Source organism: Tinamus guttatus, unplaced genomic scaffold (genome assembly GCF_059628265.1).
Source record: "Tinamus guttatus ecotype Peru unplaced genomic scaffold, ASM5962826v1 Tinamus_guttatus_pri_ptg001391l, whole genome shotgun sequence".
Taxonomy (NCBI): domain Eukaryota; kingdom Metazoa; phylum Chordata; class Aves; order Tinamiformes; family Tinamidae; genus Tinamus; species Tinamus guttatus.
Window position 1 is genome coordinate 26187 of NW_028289925.1, and position 21056 is coordinate 47242.

Consider the following 21056-nt stretch of genomic DNA (forward strand, 5'->3'; position numbering starts at 1 on the left):
ATATGGCAGCACTCACGGCCCTTAGGGCACTATAGGGGGACCCTCGCGGCCCTTAGGGCACTATAGGGGGCACTTGCGGCCCTTAGGGCACTATAGGGGGACACTCACAGCCCTTAGGGCACTATAGGGGGACCCTCGCGGCCCTGGGACACTCTAGGGGGACACTCACAGCCCTGGGGCGCTATAGGGGGACCCTCGTGGCCCTTAGGGCACTATAGGGGGACAGTCACAGCCCTGGGACGCTATAGGGGGACCCTCGCAGCCCTGGGATGCTATAGGGGGACCCTCATGGCCCTTAGGGCACTATAGGGGGACCCTGGCGGCCCCGGGGCGCTATAGGGAGACAGTCACGGCTCTGGGGCGCTATAGGGGAACCCTTGTGGCCCTGGGGCACTACAGGGGGACACTCGCAGCCCTTAGGGAACTATAGGGGGACCCTCATGGCCCCGGGACGCTATAGGGGGACATTCGTGGCCCTTAGGGCACTATAGGGGGACCCTGGCAGCCCAGGGCGCTATAGGGGACCCTGGTGGCCCCGGGGCGCCCTGGTGGCACTGGCAGCGCCCCGGTGTCCCCGCAGGTTCCACAAACTGGTCATCGACGACGTGCGCCCCGAGGACGAGGGCGACTACACCTTCATCCCCGACGGCTACGCGCTGTCCCTCTCGGCCAAGCTCAACTTCCTGGGTGCGCCGCGGGGACAACGTCCGCCTTGGGGACACTGGGGACAATGGTGGGGGGGGCCCAGGGTGGCACCCGGGGACATTGGTGACATCTGGGGGCTCCTAGAGCCTTTTGGGGGACACCAGGGACACCATTTGGGGACACCAGTGACATTTGGGGGATCTGTGGGTGCAGTTTGTGGTCCCCTCTGTGTTGAGGGGGGTCCTTGGTTACCCCTTAGGGACACTGGTAGTTGGCAGAGGTCCCAGAATGGCATCTGGGGACATTGGTGACATCTGGGGGGTCCCTGGGTGCAGTTTGGGGTCCCCACTGTGTTGAGGAGGGTCCTTGGTTACCCCTTGGGGACACTGGGGACACTGATGGGGGGTCCCAGGGTGGCATCCAGGGACATTGGTGACATCTGGGGGCTCCTAGAGCCCTTTGGGGGTCACCAGGGACATCTGGGGGGTCCCTGGGTGCAGTTTGGGGTCCCCTCTGTGTTGAGGGGGGTCCTTGGTTACCCCCTGGGACACTGGGGACACTGATGGGGGGCCCCAGGGTGGCATTTGGGGACACCAGTGACATGAAGAGGCTCCTAGAGCCCTTTGGGGGACACCATTTAGGGACACTGGTGACATTTGGGGGGTCCCTGGGTGCAGTTTGGGGTCCCCTCTGTGTTGAGGGGGGTCTTTGGTTAGCCCTTGGGGACACTGGCAGCTGGGGGGTGGGTCCTAGGATGGCATTTGGGGACACCGGTGACATGAAGAGGCTCCTAGAGCCCTTTGGGGGACACCAGGGACATCTGGGGGGTCCCTGGGTGCAGTTTGGGGTCCCGTCTGTGTTGAGGGGTATCCCTGGTTGCCCCTTGGGGACACTGGAAGCTGGGGAGGGGTCCTAGGATGACATTTGGGGACACCGGTGACATCTGGGGGCTCCTAGAGCCCTTTGGGGACACTCATGGCACTGTGGGGGGGGGTCTGGGGACACCAGTGACACTTGAGGGTCCCGGGGTGCCATTTGGGGAGACCTGTGACATTTGGGGACTCCAGGGTCCCCGTTTGGGGACACCGGTGCCATTTGGGGGTCCCGGGGTGCCATTTGGGGACCCTAGTGACACTTTGTGGGGGGGGGGTGCAGCCCCAATTAACCCTTTCTCTCCCTGTGCCCACAGAGATCAAGGTTGAATATGTCCCCAAGCAAGGTGAGCCGGGGCGAGGGGACAACGGTGACGAAGCCGGGGGGCGGGGGGGGCGTTGGGGACACTCGGGGTGACGTCGCGGCGCTGTCCCCGTCCCCAGAGCCCCCCAAGATCCACCTGGACTGCTCGGGGAAGACGGCCGAGAACACCATCGTGGTGGTGGCGGGGAACAAGCTGCGCCTGGACGTGCCCATCACGGGGGAGCCGGCGCCCACCGTCACCTGGAAGAAGGGGGACGAGGTCCGTGTGTCCCCACGGGTCCCCACGGGTCCCTGTGTCCCTGTGTGCCCTCCATCCCCGTGTCCCTGTGTGCCCTCCATCCCCGTATCCCCACGTGTCCCTGTGTCCCCTCCATCCCCGTGTCCCTGTGTGCCCTCCATCCCCGTGTCCCCACGGGTCCCTGTGTCCCCTCCATCCCCGTGTCCCCATGTCCCTGTGTGCCCTCCATCCCCATGTCCCCACGGGTCCCTGTGTCCCCTCCATCCCCGTGTCCCCATGTCCCTGTGTGCCCTCCATCCCCGTGTCCCCACGGGTCCCTGTGTCCCCTCCATCCCCGTGTCCCCTCCATCCCCATGTCCCTATGTCCCCACGGGTCCCCGTGTCACCATGTCCCTGTGTGCCCTCCATCCCTGTGTCCCCATGTCCCCGTGTGCCCTCCATCCCCATGTCCCCACGTGTTTCCATGTCCCTGTGTGCCCTCCATCCCCATGTCCCCAGGTGTTCCTGTGTCCCCATGTCCCTGTGTCCCCTCCATCCCCATGTCCCCGTGTCCCTGTGTGCCCTCCATCCCCATGTCCCCAGGTGTTCCTGTGTCCCCATGTCCCCTCCATCCACATGTCCCCGTGTCCCTGTGTGCCCTCCATCCCCATGTTCCCAGGTGTTCCCATGTCCCCGTGTCCCCTCCATCCCCGTGTCCCCGTGTCCCCTCCATCCCCGTGTCCCCAGGTGTTCCCGTGTCGCCATGCCCCCTTCATCCCCACATTCCCGTGTCCCCGGGCCATGTCCCCACGTGCCGTGTCCCCGTGTCCCCATGTCTCCTCCATCCTCATGTCCCATGTCCCCACATGCCGTGTCCCCTCCATCTTCCCGGGCCGTGTCTCATGTCCCCGTGTCCCCATGTCCCCTCTGTCCCCGTGTCCTCTGTCCCCTCCATCCCCATGTCCCCTCCATCCCCATGTCCCCGCATGCCCATGTCCCCATGTTCCCATGTCCCCTCCATCTCCCCAGGCTGTGTCCCCTCTGTCCCCGTGTCCCTGTATCCCCTCCGTCCCCATGTCCCTGTGTGCCATGTCCCTATGTCCTCTCCGTCCCTGTGTCCCCGTGTGCCATGTCCCCTCTGTCCCCGTGTCCCATGTCCCATGTCCCCGTGTCCCCTCTGTCCCCGTGTCCCCGTGTGCCATGTCCCCTCTGTCCCTGTGTCCCCTCCGTCCCCATGTCCCGTCCGTGCCCGTGTCCTCATGTCCCCGTGTCCACTCCGTCCCTGTGTCCCCATGTCCCCCTCTCTCCTCCGTGCCCGTGTCCCCATGTCCCCGTGTCCCTGTGTCCCCATGTCCCCTCTGTCCCCGTGTCCCCATGTGCCATGTCCCCTTTGTCCCTGTGTCCCCTCCGTGCTCGTGTCCCCATGTCCCCGTGTCCCCGTATGCCATGTCCCCGTGTCCCCTGTCCCCATGTCCCCATGTGCCATGTCCCCGTGTCCCCGCGTGCCGTGTCCCTGTGTGCCATGTCCCTGTGTCCCCTCCGTCCCCGTGTCCCCGTGTGCCATGTCCCCATGTCCCCTCTGTCCCCGTGTCCCCATGTCCCCGTGTCCCCGCGTGCCGTGTCCCCGTGTGCCATGTCCCCGTGTCCCCACACCCCGTCCATCTCCCTGGCCTGTGTCTCCGTGTCCCATGTCCCCGTGTCCCCTCCGTCCCCGTGTCCCCTCCATGCCTGTGTCCTCGTGTCCCATGTCCCTGTGTCCCCATGTCCCGTGTCCCCATTCCCCGTGTCCCCTCCGTCCCCATGTCCCCGTGTCCCCTCCGTGCCCGTGTCCCCATTTCCCGTGTCCCCGGCAGCCGTTCACGGACACCGAGGGCCGGGCGCACCTGGAGCAGCAGCAGGATGTGAGCAGCTTCGTGATCGAGAGCGCGGAGCGCGGGGACGAGGCGCGGTACAGCATCACCGTCACCAACCCCGTGGGCGAGGACTCGGCCGTGCTCTTCGTCAAGGTGGTCGGTAAGGACGGGGGACACGGGGACGGAGGGGACACGGATGGGGACGGGGACGGGGACGGGGACAGGGACGGAGGGGACACGGATGGGGACGGGGACGGGGACGGAGGGGACACGCACGGGGACACGCACAGGGACGGAGGGGACACGGATGGGGACGGGGACGGAGGGGACACGGACGGGGACGGAGGGGACACGCACGGGGACACGCACAGGGACGGAGGGGACACGGATGGGGACGGGGACAGGGACAGAGGGGACACGGACGGGGATGGGGACAGGGATGGAGGGGACACGGACGGAGGGGACGGGGACGGAGGGGGACGGGGACGGAGGGGACACGCACGGGGACGGAGGGGACACGGATGGGGACGGGGACAGGGACGGAGGGGACACGGACAGGGACGGAGGGGACACGCACGGGGACGGAGGGGACACGCACGGGGACACGCGCAGGGACGGAGGGGACACGGACGGGGACGGGGACAGGGACGGAGGGGACACGGACGGGGACGGAGGGGACACGCACGGGGACACACACAGGGATGGAGGGGACACGGATGGGGACGGGGACGGGGACAGAGGGGACACGGACACGGACGGGGACGGAGGGGGACGGGGACGGAGGGGGACGGGGACGGAGGGGACACGCACGGGGACGGGGACAGGGACAGAGGGGACACGGACGGGGACGGAGGGCACACGCACGGGGACGGAGGGGACACGGATGGGGACGGGGACAGGGACAGAGGGGACACGGACGGGGACGGAGGGGACACGCACGGGGACACGCACAGGGACAGAGGGGACACGGATGGGGATGGGGACGGGGACGGAGGGGACACGGACGGGGATGGGGACGGAGGGGGACGGGGACGGAGGGGGACGGGGACGGAGGGGACATGCACGGGGACGGGGACAGGGACAGAGGGGACACGGACAGGGACGGAGGGCACACGCACGGGGACGGAGGGGACACGCACGGGGACGGGGACAGGGACGGAGGGGACACGGACGGGGATGGAGGGGACACGGACGGAGGGGACACGGACGGAGGGGACACGAACGGGGACGGGGACGGAGGGGGACGGGGACAGAGGGGACACTCACGGGGACGGAGGGGACACGGATGGGGACGGGGACAGGGACGGAGGGGACACACACGGGGACGGAGGGGACACGCACGGGGACGCGCACAGGGACGGAGGGGACACGGATGGGGACGGGGACGGAGGGGGACGGGGACGGAGGGGGACGGGGACGGAGGGGACACGCACGGGGACGGAGGGCACACGCACGGGGACGGAGGGGACACGGATGGGGACGGGGACGGGGACAGAGGGGACACAGACAGGGATGGGGACAGGGATGGAGGGGACACGGACGGAGGGGACGGGGACGGAGGGGGACGCGGGGGTTGGAGGGACAGGGAGATGTGGGGCTGGGGAGGAGGGACGTGGGAATGGGGCAAGGGGTGGCTGGGGATGGGACATGGGGTGGCTGGGAGAGGGACATGGGGGACAGGGACATGGGGTGGCTGGGGACAGGGACATGGGGTGGCTGGGAGAGGGACATGGGGGACAGGGACATGAGGTGGCTGGGGACAGGGACATGGGGTGGCTGGGAGAGGGACATGGGGGACAGGGACTGGCTGGGGACAACGGGACAGGGACATGAGGGTGGCTGAGGACAGGGACACAGGGTGGCTGAGGATGGGGACATGGGGTGACTGAGGATGGGGACATGGGGTAGCTGGGGACAGGGACATGGGGTGGCTGGGAGAGGGACACGGGGGACAGGGACCGGCTGGGGACAAGGGGACGGGGACATGAGGGTGGCTGAGGATGGGGACATGGGGTGGCTGGGAAAGGGACATGGGGGACAGGGACATGAGGTGGCTGGGGACAGGGAGACAGGGTGGCTGGGAAAGGGACATGAGGGACAGGGACTGGCTGGGGACAAGGGGACAGGGACATGAGGTGGCTGGGGACAGGGACATGGGGTGGCTGGGGATGGGGACATGGGGTGACTGGGGACAGGGACAGAGGGGACAGGGACTGGCTGGGGACAAGGGGACAGGGACATGAGGTGGCTGGGGACAGGGAGACAGGGTGGCTGGGGATGGGGACATGGGGTGTCTGGGAAAGGGACATGGGGGACAGGGACATGGGGTGGCTGGGAAGGGGACCTGGGGTACAAGGACCGGCTGGGGACAAGGGGGTAGGAACACAAGGTGGCTGAGGATGGGGACATGGGGTGGCTGGGGACAGGGACATGGGGTGACTGGGAAACGGGCATGGGGGACAGGGACCAGGTGGGGACAAGGGGACAGGGACATGGGGTGGCTGGGGATGGGGACATGGGGTGACTGGGAAAGGGACATGGGGGACAGGGACATGGGGTAGCTGGGGACAGGGACAGAGGGGACAGGGACTGGCTGGGGACAAGGGGACAGGGACATGAGGTGGCTGGGAGAGGGACGTGGGGAACAGGGGCTGTCTGGGGACAAGGGGACGGGGACATGAGGTGGCTGAGGATGGGGACACAGGTGGGTGGGGATGGGGACATGGAATGGCTGGGGACAGGGACATGGGGTGGCTGGGGCAGGGGGACAATAGGGGGTCTGGGAACAAGGACATGGGGTGGCTGGGGATGGGAACATGGGACAGGGGCTGGCTGGGGACAAGGGGACAAGGACATGGGGTGGCTGGGGCAGGGGAACACCAGGAGGGCTGGGGACAAGGACATGGGGTGGCTGGGGACAAGGGGACAGGGACATGGGGTGGCTGGGGCAGGGGGACACCAGGAGGGCTGGGGACAGGGACATGGCGGGGACACCGAGCGGCCGGGGAGAGGGACAGCGGTGGCTGGGGACAGAGCGCCATGGGGGCCGGTTGGGGACAATCCTGTGACCGGGGTGTCCCCACGTGTCCCCGCAGACGTCCCCGACCCCCCCGAGGCCGTGCGCGTCACCTCGGTGGGCGAGGACTGGGCCGTGCTGGTGTGGGAGCCCCCCAAGTTCGACGGGGGGCAACCGGTGACAGGTGAGTGGCACGTGTCCCCGTGTCCCCGTGTCCCCACGCACGGGGACACACGTGTCCCTTGGTGTCCCCGCAGGCTACCTGATCGAGCGCAAGAAGAAGGGCTCCATGCGCTGGATGAAGCTCAACTTCGAGGTGTACGCGGACACGACGTTCGAGTCGACGCGCATGATCGAGGGCGTCTTCTACGAGATGCGCGTCTTCGCCGTCAACGCCATCGGCATCTCGCAGCCCAGCCACAACACGCAGCCCTTCATGCCCATCGGTGCGCCGGGGGGCTCCGCGGGGGTCCCCGAGGGAGGGACGGGGGTTTTGGGGGGGTCTCCTGGGGGTCCTGAAGGGAGGGATGGGGGTTTGGGGGTTCTCCTGGGGGTCCCCAAGGGAGGGATGGGGGTTTGGGGGCTCTCCTGGGGGTCCCTAAGGGAAGGATGGGGGGTTGGGGGGGTCTCCTGGGCGTCCCAAAGGGATGGATGGGGGTTTGGGGGTGGGTTGGGGTCCAGGGAGAGGTTTGGGGGGCTCTCCTGGGGGTCCTGAAGGGAGGGATGAGGGTTTTGTGGGGTACAGAGGGGTGGGATGAGGGGCTAGGGGGAAGGTTGGGGGTCCTGAAGGGAGGGATGAGAGTTTGGGGGCTCTCCTGGGGGTCCCCAAGGGAAGGATGGGGATTTGGGGGGGTCTCCTGGGGGTCCCTGAGGGAGGGATGGGGGTTTAGGGGGGGTCTTCTGGGGGTCCTGAAGGGACACATGAGGGCTTGGGGGCTCTCCTGGGGGTCCCTAAGAGAGGGATGGGGGTTTGGGGGGTCCAGGAGGTGGGTTGGGGTCTAGGGGGAGGGTTTGGGGGGCTCTCCTGGGGGTCCCCAAGGGAGGGATGGGGGTTTGGGGGTTCTCCTGGGGGTCCTGAGGGCAGGAATGAGGGTTTGGGGGTTCTCCTGGGAGTCCCCAAGGGAGGGATGGGGGTTTGGGGGGGTCCAGGAGGTGGGTTGGGGTCTAGGGGGAGGGTTTGGGGGTCTCCAGGGGGTCCTGAAGGGAGGGACGAAGGTTTTGGAGTGTCCAGGAGGTGGGTTGGGGTCTAGGGGCAGGTTTGGGGGCTCCCCTGGGGGTCTGGGGGCTTCCTTGGCGGACGGGGGCCACCCCTGGGGTCTCGGAGCCCCCCCGGGTGCTGGGGGGCCCCCCTGGGTACTTGGGGGGTCCTGGGGCCCCCCCGTGACGGTGCCCCCCCCCCAGCGCCCACGAGCGAGCCCACCCACCTGACGCTGGAGGACGTCACCGACACCACGGCCACCCTCAAGTGGCGCCCGCCCGAGCGCCTGGGCGCCGGCGGCATCGACGGCTACTTGGTCGAGTGGTGCCGCGAGGGCTGTGAGTGACGGGGGGGGACAGGGGGACCCCCCGGGGACCCCGACCCCTCCCCGGCGCCCCTGGACCCCCCCCAGCGCCACCGACCCCCCTCAGTGCCCCTGGACCCCCCCCCCAGCGCCACCGATGGCCGCCTGGACGCCCCGCTGGTGCCACCAACCCCCCTGGCGCCACTGACCCCTCCCTGGTGCCCCTGGACTCCCCCCGGTGCCACTGACTCCCCCCCCCGGCACCCCTGGACCCCCCCCGGGCTCCACTGACCCCCCCCCCAGGCACCACTGACCCCCCCCCCCCTCGGTGCCCCTGGACCCCCCCAGCCTCACCGACCCCCCCCCAGTGCCCCTGGAACCCCCCGGGCTCCACTGACCCCCCCCAGTGCCCCTGGACCCCCCCTGGTGCCCACCGACCCCCCCCTGGTGCTACCGACCCCCCCCCCAGCGCCCTGGAACCCCCTGGCATCTGGGACCCCCCCTCAGCGCCCCCTGGACCCCCCCAGCATCCCGGACCCCCCCCTGGTGCCCCTGGACCCCCCCGGCCCCACCGACCCCCCCCAGCACCCTGGACCCCCCCCTGGTGCCAGCAACGCCCCTCGGTGCCACCGACCCCCCCCAGCACCCTGCCCCCACCCCCGGTGCCACCGACCCCCCCCAGCGCCCCGGGACCCCCCCTGGAGCCACCAACCCCCCCCAGCACCCCTGGACCCCCCCTTTGGCACCACTGACTCCCCCCCAGCGCCCCTGGACCCCCCCCAGCACCCCGGATCCCCCCCCAGCGCCCTGGACCCCCCCCTGGCACCACCGACCCCCCCAGTGCCCCGGAAGTGCCCGGATCCCCCCCAGCGCCTCTGGACCCCCCCCATCACCGACCCCCCAACCCCCCCCAGCGCCACCGACCCCCCCGGCGCCCTGGAGCCCCCCCCCAGCGCCCCAAGTCCATCCATGCCCCCCCGTCCCCCCCCAATCCCTGTTCCTGATGGTGTCCCCGGATCCCGTGTGGCTCTGACGCTGTCACCCCCCCGCCCCCCCAGCCCCATTCCCGTGTTCCCAGCTCCGGGCTCCCTAATCCCGTCTCCCTGATCCCCTAATCCTGTGGCCCCCGTCCCGCGCTCCAATCCGATCCCCCGGCTCCTATCCCTGATCCCATCCTCCCCATTCCCATTCCCTTATCCCAAACCCTGTCCCCCCAGTAGCGCACCCCCAGCATAATCCCACACCAACCCTATCTCCCCAATCCCACCCTCCCAATCCAATCCCATCCCCTCAATCCTCTACCCCCATATCCCGCGCTCCCAATCCAATCCCACACTCCCAATCCAATCCCACGCTCCCAACCTTATCCCCCTAATCCCAACCCCTCCAATCCTGTACCCCCGTATCCCACCCTCCCCATCCAATCCCACCCCCCAATCCCATCCCCCTAATCCCCCCCAATCCTTTACTCCCATATCCCACACTCCCAATCCAATCCCACAATCCCAGCCCCATCCCCCTAATCCCAACCCCCTCAATCCTCTAACTCCATATCCCACCCTCCCAATCCAATCCCACCCCCCAATCCTCTATCCCCATATCCTGTGCTCCCAATCCAATCCCATCCCCCTAATCCCAACCCCCCCAACCCTCTCCCAGATATCCCACACTCCCCATCCAATCCCACCCCCAATCCCATCCCCCTAATCCTGCCCTCCCAATCCCATCCCCCTAATCCCACCCTCCCAATCCTCTCCCTCGTATCCTGCGCTCCCCATCCAATCCCACCCTCCCAATCCAATCCCACCCCCCCAACCCCATCCCCCTAATCCCATCCTCCCAATCCTCTCCCCCATATCCCGTGCTTTCCATCCAGTCCGATCCCCCGTATCCCACCCCCCCAATCCCATCCCCCTAATCCCACCCTCCCAGTCCTCGCCCCCGTATCCCACCCTCCCCATCCAATCCCATTCCCCGTATCCCACTCCCCCAACCCTCTCCCCCGTATCCTGCGCTCCCCATCCAATCCCATTCCCCGTATCCCACCCCCCCAATCCCGTCGCTCCGTGTCCATCCCAGCCAACGAGTGGGTTGCGGCCAACACGGAGCTGGTGGAGCGCTGCGGCCTCACGGCCAAGGGACTGCCCACGGGGGAGAAGCTGCTGTTCCCTCAATCCAATCCCACGATCCCAGCCCCCTAATCCCACCCCCCCAATCCTCTACCCCCGTATCCCACCCTCCCAATCCAATCCCACCCCCTCAATCCAATCCCACGATCCCAGCCCCCTAATCCCACCCTCCCAGTCTTCTATCCCTGTATCCCGTGCTCCCCATCCAATCCCATCCCCCTAATCCCACCCCGCCAATCCCATCCCCCTAATCCCCCCCAATCCTTTACCCCCATATCCCACACTCCCCATCCAATCCCAACCCCCCAACCCCATCCCCCTAATCCCACCCTCCCAATCCTCTACCGCCCCATCCCACCCTCCCAATCCAATCCCACCCCCCAATCCTCTATCCCCATATCCCACCCTCCCAATCCAATCCCGCCCCCCCAATCCCATCCCCCTAATCCCACCCTCCCAGTCTTCTCTGCCCCTATCCCGCGCTCCCCATCCAATCCCATTCCCCGTATCCCACCCCCCCAATCCCGCCCCCCCAATCCTCACCCCGTATCCTGCGCTCCCCATCCAATCCCACCCCCCCAATCCCATCCCCCTAATCCCACCCCCTCAATCCTCTCCCCATATCCCGTGCTGCCCATCCAATCCCATCCCCCTAATCCCACCCTCCCAATCCAATCCCCCCACCCCAATCCCAGCCCCCTAATCCCAACTCCCGCAACCCTCTCCTCCATATCCCACCCTCCCCATCCAATCCCGCCCCATCCCGTCGCTCCGTGTCCATCCCAGCCAACGAGTGGGTTGCTGCCAACACGGAGCTGGTGGAGCGCTGCGGCCTCACGGCCAAGGGGCTGCCCACGGGGGAGAAGCTGCTGTTCCCTCAATCCAATCCCACGATCCCAGCCCCAGCCCCCTAATCCCATCCCCCAATCCTCTACCCCCGTATCCCACCCTCCCAATCCAATCCCACCCCCTCAAACCAATCCCACAGTCCCAGCCCCCTAATCCCACCCTCCCAGTCTTCTATCCCTGTATCCCGTGCTCCCCATCCAATCCCATCCCCCTAATCCCACCCCGCCAATCCCATCCCCCTAATCCCCCCCAATCCTTTACCCCCATATCCCACCCTCCCCATCCAATCCCAACCCCCCAACCCCATCCCCCTAATCCCACCCTCCCAATCCTCTACCGCCCCATCCCACCCTCCCAATCCAACCCCACCCCCCCAATCCCATCCCCCTAATCCCACCCTCCCAGTCTTCTCTGCCCCTATCCCGCGCTCCCCATCCAATCCCATTCCCCGTATCCCGCCCCCCCAATCCCGCCCCCCCAATCCTCACCCCGTATCCTGCGCTCCCCATCCAATCCCACCCCCCCAATCCCATCCCCCTAATCCCACCCCCTCAATCCTCTCCCCATATCCCGTGCTGCCCATCCAATCCCATCCCCCTAATCCCACCCTCCCAATCCTCTCCCCCATATCCCACCCTCCCAATCCAATCCCCCCACCCCAATCCCAGCCCCCTAATCCCAACTCCCGCAACCCTCTCCTCCATATCCCACCCTCCCCATCCAATCCCGCCCCATCCCGTCGCTCCGTGTCCATCCCAGCCAACGAGTGGGTTGCTGCCAACACGGAGCTGGTGGAGCGCTGCGGCCTCACGGCCAAGGGGCTGCCCACGGGGGAGAAGCTGCTGTTCCCTCAATCCAATCCCACGATCCCAGCCCCAGCCCCCTAATCCCATCCCCCAATCCTCTACCCCCGTATCCCACCCTCCCAATCCAATCCCACCCCCTCAAACCAATCCCACAGTCCCAGCCCCCTAATCCCACCCTCCCAGTCTTCTATCCCTGTATCCCGTGCTCCCCATCCAATCCCATCCCCCTAATCCCACCCCGCCAATCCCATCCCCCTAATCCCCCCCAATCCTTTACCCCCATATCCCACCCTCCCCATCCAATCCCAACCCCCCAACCCCATCCCCCTAATCCCACCCTCCCAATCCTCTACCGCCCCATCCCACCCTCCCAATCCAACCCCACCCCCCCAATCCCATCCCCCTAATCCCACCCTCCCAGTCTTCTCTGCCCCTATCCCGCGCTCCCCATCCAATCCCATTCCCCGTATCCCGCCCCCCCAATCCCGCCCCCCCAATCCTCACCCCGTATCCTGCGCTCCCCATCCAATCCCACCCCCCCAATCCCATCCCCCTAATCCCACCCCCTCAATCCTCTCCCCATATCCCGTGCTGCCCATCCAATCCCATCCCCCTAATCCCACCCTCCCAATCCTCTCCCCCATATCCCACCCTCCCAATCCAATCCCCCCACCCCAATCCCAGCCCCCTAATCCCAACTCCCGCAACCCTCTCCTCCATATCCCACCCTCCCCATCCAATCCCGCCCAATCCCGTCGCTCCGTGTCCATCCCAGCCAACGAGTGGGTTGCGGCCAACACGGAGCTGGTGGAGCGCTGCGGCCTCACGGCCAAGGGGCTGCCCACGGGGGAGAAGCTGCTGTTCCGCGTGGTGGGCGTCAACATCGCGGGGAAGAGCCCCCCGGCCACGCTGCTGCAGCCCGTCACCATCCGCGAGATCGTGGGTGCGTGGGGACGTTGGGGACATGGGGACATGATGGGGACATGATGGGGACGTGGGGGATGCAGTCCGTCACCATCCGCGAGATCGTGGGTGCGTGGGGACGTTGGGGACACGATGGGGACACGATGGGGACATGATGGGGACGTGGGGGATGCAGCCCGTCACCATCCGCGAGATCGTGTGTACGTGGGGGGACACAGGGGACACAATGGGGACGCGTTGGGGACGCGATGGGGACATGAGGGATGCAGCCCATCACCATCCGTGAGATCGTGGGTGTGTGGGGACGTTGGGGACACGATGGGGACACGTTGGGGACACGATGGGGACGTGGGGGATGCAGCCCGTCACCATCCGCGAGATTGTGGGTGCGCGGGGGGACACAGGGGACACACTGGGGACATGGGGGACGTGTTGGGGACACGTTGGGGACACCCATTGGGGACATGTTGGGGACGTGAGGGGTGCAGCCCGTCACCATCCGCGAGATCGTGGGTGTGTGGGGACGTTGGGGACACGATGGGGACACGATGGGGACACGATGGGGACGTGGGGGATGCAGCCCGTCACCATCCGTGAGATCGTGGGTGCGTGGGGACGTTGGGGACATGGGGACACGATGGGGACACGATGGGGACATGATGGGGACACGATGGGGACACGCGGTGGGGATGTGAGGGATGGAGCCCGTCACCATCCACGAGATCATGGGTGCGTGGGGGGACGTTGGGGACACGATGGGGACATGGTGGGGACACGATGGGGACACGGTGGGGACATGAGGGATGCAGCCCGTCACCATCCGCAAGATCGTGGGTGCGCGGGGGGACACGATGGGGACACGATGGGGACACAATGGGGACGTGGGGGATGCAGCCCGTCACCATCTGCGAGATCGTGGGTGCGTGGGGACGTTGGGGACACGATGGGGACACGATGGGAACACGATGGGGACGTGGGGGATGCAGCCTGTCACCATCCGCGAGATCGTGGGTGTGTGTGGGGACGATGGGGACATGGGGACACGATGGGGACACGATGGGGACATGATGGGGACACGCTGGGGACACGGTGGGGACATGAGGGGTGCAGCCCGTCACCATCCGCGAGATCGTGGGTGCGCGGGGGGAGATGATGGGGACATGGGGACACGATGGGGACACGGTGGGGACATGATGGGGACACGATGGGGACACAATGGGGACACAATGGGGACAAGTTGGGGACATGGGGGGTGCAGCCCATCACCATCCGCGAGATCGTGGGTGTGTGGGGACACGATGGGGACACGATGGGGACACGATGGGGACACGATGGGGACGTGAGGGATGCAGCCCGTCACCATCCACGAGATCATGGGTGCGCGGGGGGACGTTGGGGACACGTTGGGGACACGATGGGGACACGCGGTGGGGACATGATGGGGACACGTTGGGGACACGTTGGGGACATGATGGGGACGTGAGGGATGCAGCCCGTCACCATCCGCAAGATCGTGGGTGTGTGTGGGGACGATGGGGACACGATGGGGACACGATGGGGACATGATGGGGACACGCTGGGGACACGGTGGGGACATGAGGGGTGCAGCCCGTCACCATCCACGAGATCGTGGGTGCGCGGGGGGACACGATGGGGACATGGGGACACGATGGGGACACGGTGGGGACATGATGGGGACACGATGGGGACACGTTGGGGACATGATGGGGACGTGGGGGATGCAGCCCGTCACCATCCGCGAGATCGTGGGTGCGTGGGGACGTTGGGGACACGATGGGGACACATTGGGGACGCGGTGGGGACGTGTTGGGGACATGAGGGATGCAGCCCGTCACCATCCGCGAGATCGTGGGTGTGTGGGGACGTTGGGGACACGATGGGGACACGATGGGGACACGATGGGGACGTGGGGGATGCAGCCCGTCACCATCCGTGAGATAGTGGGTGTGTGGGGGGACACGATGGGGACATGGGGACGCGATGGGGACGCGATGGGGACGTGTTGGGGACGCGTTGGGGACATGAGGGATGCAGCCCGTCACCATCCACGAGATCGTGGGTGTGTGGGGGGACGATGGGGACACGTTGGGGACATGTTGGGGACATGGGGACACGATGGGGACACGTTGGGGACATGTTGGGGACATGATGGGGACATGATGGGGACATGAAGGATGCAGCCCGTCACCATCCGTGAGATCGTGGGTGTGTGGGCATGCGATGGGGACACGATGGGGACACGTTGGGGACGCGCTGGGGACGCATTGGGGACATGAGGGATGCAGCCCGTCACCATCCGCAAGATCGTGGGTGCGCGGGGGGACACGATGGGGACACGATGGGGACACAATGGGGACGTGGGGGATGCAGCCCGTCACCATCTGCGAGATCGTGGGTGTGTGGGGGGGACACAATGGGGACATGGGGACACGATGGGGACACGATGGGGACACAATGGGGATGCGTTGGGGACATGAGGGATGCAGCCTGTCACCATCCGTGAGATCGTGGGTGCGCGGGGACACGATGGGGACACGGGGGATGCGTTGGGCACACATTGGGGACACATTGGGGACACGTTGGGGACACATTGGGGACATGGGGACATGTTGGGGACGCGTTGGGGACACACGTTGGGGACACCTTGGGGATGCGTTGGGGACACAGGGGATGTGTTGGGGACACGGGGGACACATTGGGGACATGTTGGGGACACGGGGGATGCGTTGGGGGCCTGGGGAACATAGGGGACACGTTGGGGATGCGGGGGACACGTTGGGGACATGTTGGGGTCATGTTGGGGACACGGGGGATGCGTTGGGGGCCTGGGGGACACGGGGGACACGTTGGGGACGCGGGGGACACGTTGGGGACATGTTGGGGTCATGTTGGGGACACGGGGGATGCGTTGGGGGCCTGGGGGACACGGGGGACACGTTGGGGACGCGGGGGACACGTTGGGGACATGTTGGGGTCATGTTGGGGACACGGGGGATGCGTTGGCCTGGGGGACACGGGGGACACGTTGGGGACGCGGGGGACACGTTGGGGACACGGGGATGCGTTGGGGACACATTGGGGACACGTTGGGGACACGGGGGACACGTTGGGGACGCGGGGGACACGTTAGGGACATGTTGGGGTCATGTTGGGGACACGGGGGACGCGTTGGGGGCCTGGGGGACACGGGGGACACGTTGGGGACGCGGGGGACACGTTGGGGACACGGGGATGCGTTGGGGACACATTGGGGACACGTTGGGGACACGGGGGACACGTTGGGGACATGTTGGGGACACGTTGGGGACGCGGAGGACACGGGGACATGTTGGGGTCATGTTGGGGACACGGGGGATGCGTTGGGGGCCTGGGGGATGCGGGGGACACGTTGGGGACGCGGGGGACGCGGGGGACACGTTGGGGACACGTTGGGGACGCGTTGGGGACGCCCCCTCGACGCGCCGCCCCCGCAGAGCGCCCCAAGATCCGCCTGCCCCGGCACCTGCGGCAGACGTACGTGCGCAAGGTGGGAGAGCAGGTCAACCTGGTCATCCCCTTCCAGGTGAGCCCCAGGGAGCCCCATAGGGGCAGCGCGCGGACGGGGACCTATAGGGGAGGCTCAGAGCCCTTGGGGTGCTATAGGGGGAGCGTGTGGCCCTGGGGACCTATAGGGGAGGCTCAGAGCCCTTAGGGTGCTATAGGGGGAGCGTGTGGCCCTGGGGACCTATAGGGGAAGCTCAGAGCCCTTGGGGCGCTATAGGGGGAGCATGCGGCCCTGAGGACCTATAGGGGAAGCTCAGAGCCCTTAGGGTGCTATAGGGGGAGCGTGTGGCCCTGGGGACCTATAGGGGAGGCTCAGAGCCCTTGGGGTGCTATAGGGGGAGCATGCGGCCCCAGGGACCTATAGGGGAAGCTCAGAGCCCTTGGGGCGCTATAGGGGGAGCGTGTGGCCCTGGGGACCTATAGGGGAAGCTCAGAGCCCTTAGGGTGCTATAGGGGGAGCGTGTGGCCCTGGGTGCTATAGGGGAAGCTCAGAGCCCTTAGGGTGCTATAGGGGGAGCATGCGGCCCTGAGGACCTATAGGGGAAGCTCAGAGCCCTTGGGGCGCTATAGGGGGAGCGTGTGGCCCTGGGGACCTATAGGGGAAGCTCAGAGCCCTTGGGGCGCTATAGGGGGAGCATGTGGCCCTGGGTGCTATAGGGGAAGCTCAGAGCCCTTAGGGTGCTATAGGGGGAGCGTGTGGCCCTGGGGACCTATAGGGGAGGCTCAGAGCCCTTGGGGTGCTATAGGGGGAGCACGCGGCCCCAGGGACCTATAGGGGAAGCTCAGAGCCCTTGGGGCGCTATAGGGGGAGCGTGTGGCCCTGGGTGCTATAGGTGGAAGCTCATGGCCCTGGGTGCTATAGGGGAAGCTCAGAGCACTTGGGGCGCTATAGGGGGACCGTACGGCCCGGGGCACTATAGCGGGAAGCACACGGCCTCCGGACGCTATAGGGGGAAACTCACAGCCCTTAGGGCACTATAGGGGGACCGTATGGCCCCTGGGACCTATAGGGGGATGCTGGTGGCCCCCGGGTGCTGTAGGGGCGGCTCAGAGTCCTTGGGGCGCTGTAGGGGGAGCGTGTGCGGTGCTGGGGGCACCTTTGGGGACACCTTTGGGGACACTTTTGGGGACAATGTGGCTTCTGTGAGGGATCTTGTGGCCCTCAGGGCACCTTTGGGGACACTTGTGGTGCTTGGGGCCCCTTTGGGGACACTTGTGGGGATAAAGTGGCCCGTTTGAGGACTCCTGTGGCCTTCAGGGCACCTTTGGGGCCACTTGTGGGGACAATGTGGCTTCTCTGAGAGATCTTGTGGCCCTCAGGGCACCTTTGGGGACACTTGTGGCCCTTGTGGGGCCAGTGTGGCCCCTTGCAGGAATCCTGTGGCCCTCGGGGCACCTTTGGGGACATTTGTGGCATTTGTGGGGACAATGTGGCTTTTTTGAGGACTCCTGTGGCCCTCAGGGCACCTTTGGGGCCACTTGTGGTGCTCGGGGCCCCTTTGGGGACACTTTTGGGGACAATGTGGCTTCCTTGAGGAATCTTGTGGCCCTCAGGGCACCTTTGGGGACACTTGTGCTCGGGGCACCTTTGGGGACACTTGTGGGGACAAAGTGGCCCCTTGAAGGAATCCTGTGGCCCTCGGGACACCTTTGGGGACACTTGTGGGGACAGTGTGGCTTCTTTGAGGGATCCTGTGGCCCTCAGGGCACCTTTGGTGCCACTTGTGGTGCTGGGGGCACCTTTGAGGAATCCTGTGGCCCTTGAGGCACCTTTGGGGACACTTTTGGGGACAATGTGGCTTCTTTGAGGACTCCTGTGGCCCTCAGGGCACCTTTGGGGCCACTTGTGGGGACAGTGTGGCCCCTTGAAGGACCTTGTGGCCCTCAGGGCACCTTTGGGGACACTTGGAGGAATCCTGTGGCCCTCAGGGCACCTTTGGGGCCACTCGTGGCCCTTGTGGGTCCAGGGTGGCCCCTGGGTGGCCCTTGGGTGGCCCTGCGGTGACAGCGGCGCCGCGCGCAGGGGAAGCCGCGGCCGCGCGTCACCTGGACCAAGGGGGGCCAAGCGCTGGACAAGGACGTCAACATCCGCACGTCCGACTTCGACACCATCTTCTTCATCCGCGCGGCCGCGCGCGCCCACTCGGGCCAGTACGAGCTGAGCGTGCGCATCGAGAACATGGAGGACACGGCCCGCATGCAGCTGCGCGTCGTGGGTGCGCCCGGAGCGCCGGGAACGCCGGGAACGGGGAATGGGGCTGCAGAGCTGGGAATGGGGCTGCAGAGTGCTGGGAATGGGGCTGGAGAGGTGGGATGGGGGCTGCAGAGATGGGAATGGGGCTGGAGAGCTGGGAATGGGGCTGCTGGGAGAGCTGGGAATGGGGCTGGAGAGATGGGAATGGGGCTGCAGAGATGGGAGTGGGGCTGCTGAGAGCTGGGAATGGGGCTGGAGAGCTGGGAATGGGGCTGCAGAGATGGGAATGGGGCTGCTGAGAGCTGGGAATGGGGCTGGAGAGCTGGGAATGGAGCTGCTGAGTTGGGAATGGGGCTGTTGAGCTGGGAATGGGGCTGCAGAGATGGGAGTGGGGCTGCTGAGCTGGGAATGGGGCTGGAGAGCTGGGAATGGGGCTATAGAGCTGGGAATGGGGCTGCTGGGAGAGCTGGGAATGGGGCTGGAGACCTGGGAATGGAGCTGCTGAGCTGGGAATGGGGCTGGAGAGGTGGGAATGGGGCTGGAGAGCTGGGAATGGAGCTATAGAGCTGGGAATGGGGCTGGAGAGCTGGGAATGGGGCTGCTGAGAGTGCTGGGAATGGGGCTGGAGAGCTGGGAATGGAGCTATAGAGCTGGGAATGGGGCTGCTGAGAGTGCTGGGAATGGGGCTGGGATTGGGGCTGCAGTGCTGGGAATGGGAGAGTTGGGAGAGCTGGATTGGGGCTGCAGAGCTGGGAATGGAGCTGCAGAGCTGGGAATGGGAGAGTTGGGATTGCGGCTGAAGACCTGGGAATGGGAGAGCTGGGAGAGCTGGGAATGGGGCTGCTGAGTGCTGGGAATGGGGCTGGGATTGGGGCTGCAGAGCTGGGAATGGGGCTGGAGAGCTGGGAATGGGGCTGCTGAGAGTGCTGGGAATGGGAGAGCTGGGAATGGGGCTGTTGGGAGTGCTGGGAAAGCTGGGAGCGCTGGGGATGGGGGGTACCTGGAGGGGTACCCGGGGTACTTGGGGGGTATTTGGGTGCTGGGGTTACCTAGGGTGGTATCTGGGGGCAGGTGGTACTGGGGGGGGTATTTAGGGATGGGGGGTACCTGAGGGGGTACCTGGGGTACTTGGGGGGGTATTTGTGTGCTGGGGGTACCTGGGGGGGTACCTGGGGTACTTGGGGGGGTATTTGTGTGCTGGGGGTACCTGGGGGGGTACCTGGGGTGGTATTTGGGGACAGGTGGTACCTGGTGGGGTATTTGGGGACATGGGGGTACCTGGGAGGGTACTTGGGGGGGTATTTGGGGACACGAGGGTACTTTGGGGGGTATTTAGGGATGGGGGGTACATGGGGGGGTATTTGGGGACATGGGGGTGTCTGGGGGGGTACCTGGGGTACGTGGGGGTGCATATTTGGGGACGTGGGAGTACCTGGGGGGGTACCTGGGGTACTTGGGGGGGGGGTATTCAGGGACACAGGAGTACTGGGAGGGTACCTGGGGGGGTATTTGGGGACATGGGAGTACCTGGGGGGGTATCTGGGGACACGAGGGTACCTGGGGTGGTACCTGGGCTACGTGTGTGGGGGGGTTATTTGGGGACATGGAAGTACCTGGCGGGGTACCTGGGGGGTATTTGGGGACACAGGTGTGCCTGGGGGGGGTACATGGGGTACGTGGGGGGGTATTTAGGGACACGGGGGTACCTGGGGGGGTGCCTGGGGTACGTGGGGGGGTATCTGGGGACACGGGGGTGCCTGGGGGGGTACCTGGGTGCTCACCCCCCCTTCGGTGCCCCCCCCAGAGAAGCCGGGCCCCCCCCAGGCCGTGCAGGTCAAGGAGGTCTGGGGCTTCAACGCGCTGCTCGAGTGGGAGCCCCCCAAGGACGACGGCAACTGCGAGATCAGCGGCTACTCCGTGCAGAAGGCGGACAAGAAAACCATGGTGGGGGGGGAGGGCCTGCCCGTGACCCCCCCGGACCAGTGAACCCCCCCTCTGCCACCCCTGCCACTCCCCGTGACCCTCCCGGACCAATGAACCCCCCCTTGTCCCCCCTGCCACCCCTGCCACTGCCCGTGACCCCCCCAGGCCAATGAACCCCCCCTTGTCCCCCCTGCCCGTGACCCCCCCGGACCAATGAACCCCCCTGTCCCTGCCACC

At 66.4% G+C, this 21056-nt stretch overlaps 1 protein-coding gene across 1 annotated transcript in view; it reads left to right on the forward strand.

Annotated features, from left to right (window-relative positions):
- MYBPC2 (myosin binding protein C2) overlaps window positions 1–20882 on the forward strand; it is a gene marked incomplete at its 5' end in the record, with an annotated part of 44029 nt that extends 23147 nt beyond the window's left edge. Inside the window, 11 exons of the mRNA XM_088539108.1 lie at window positions 581–687; window positions 1835–1864; window positions 1962–2101; window positions 3913–4072; window positions 7008–7112; window positions 7186–7374; window positions 8330–8464; window positions 12990–13157; window positions 16633–16721; window positions 18726–18918; window positions 20701–20882. Coding sequence (XP_088395234.1) covers window positions 581–687; window positions 1835–1864; window positions 1962–2101; window positions 3913–4072; window positions 7008–7112; window positions 7186–7374; window positions 8330–8464; window positions 12990–13157; window positions 16633–16721; window positions 18726–18918; window positions 20701–20882 — 1498 coding nt within the window. The remainder of the gene's footprint in view (window positions 1–580; window positions 688–1834; window positions 1865–1961; window positions 2102–3912; window positions 4073–7007; window positions 7113–7185; window positions 7375–8329; window positions 8465–12989; window positions 13158–16632; window positions 16722–18725; window positions 18919–20700) is intronic.
- Between the last annotated feature and the right edge of the window lie 174 nt (window positions 20883–21056).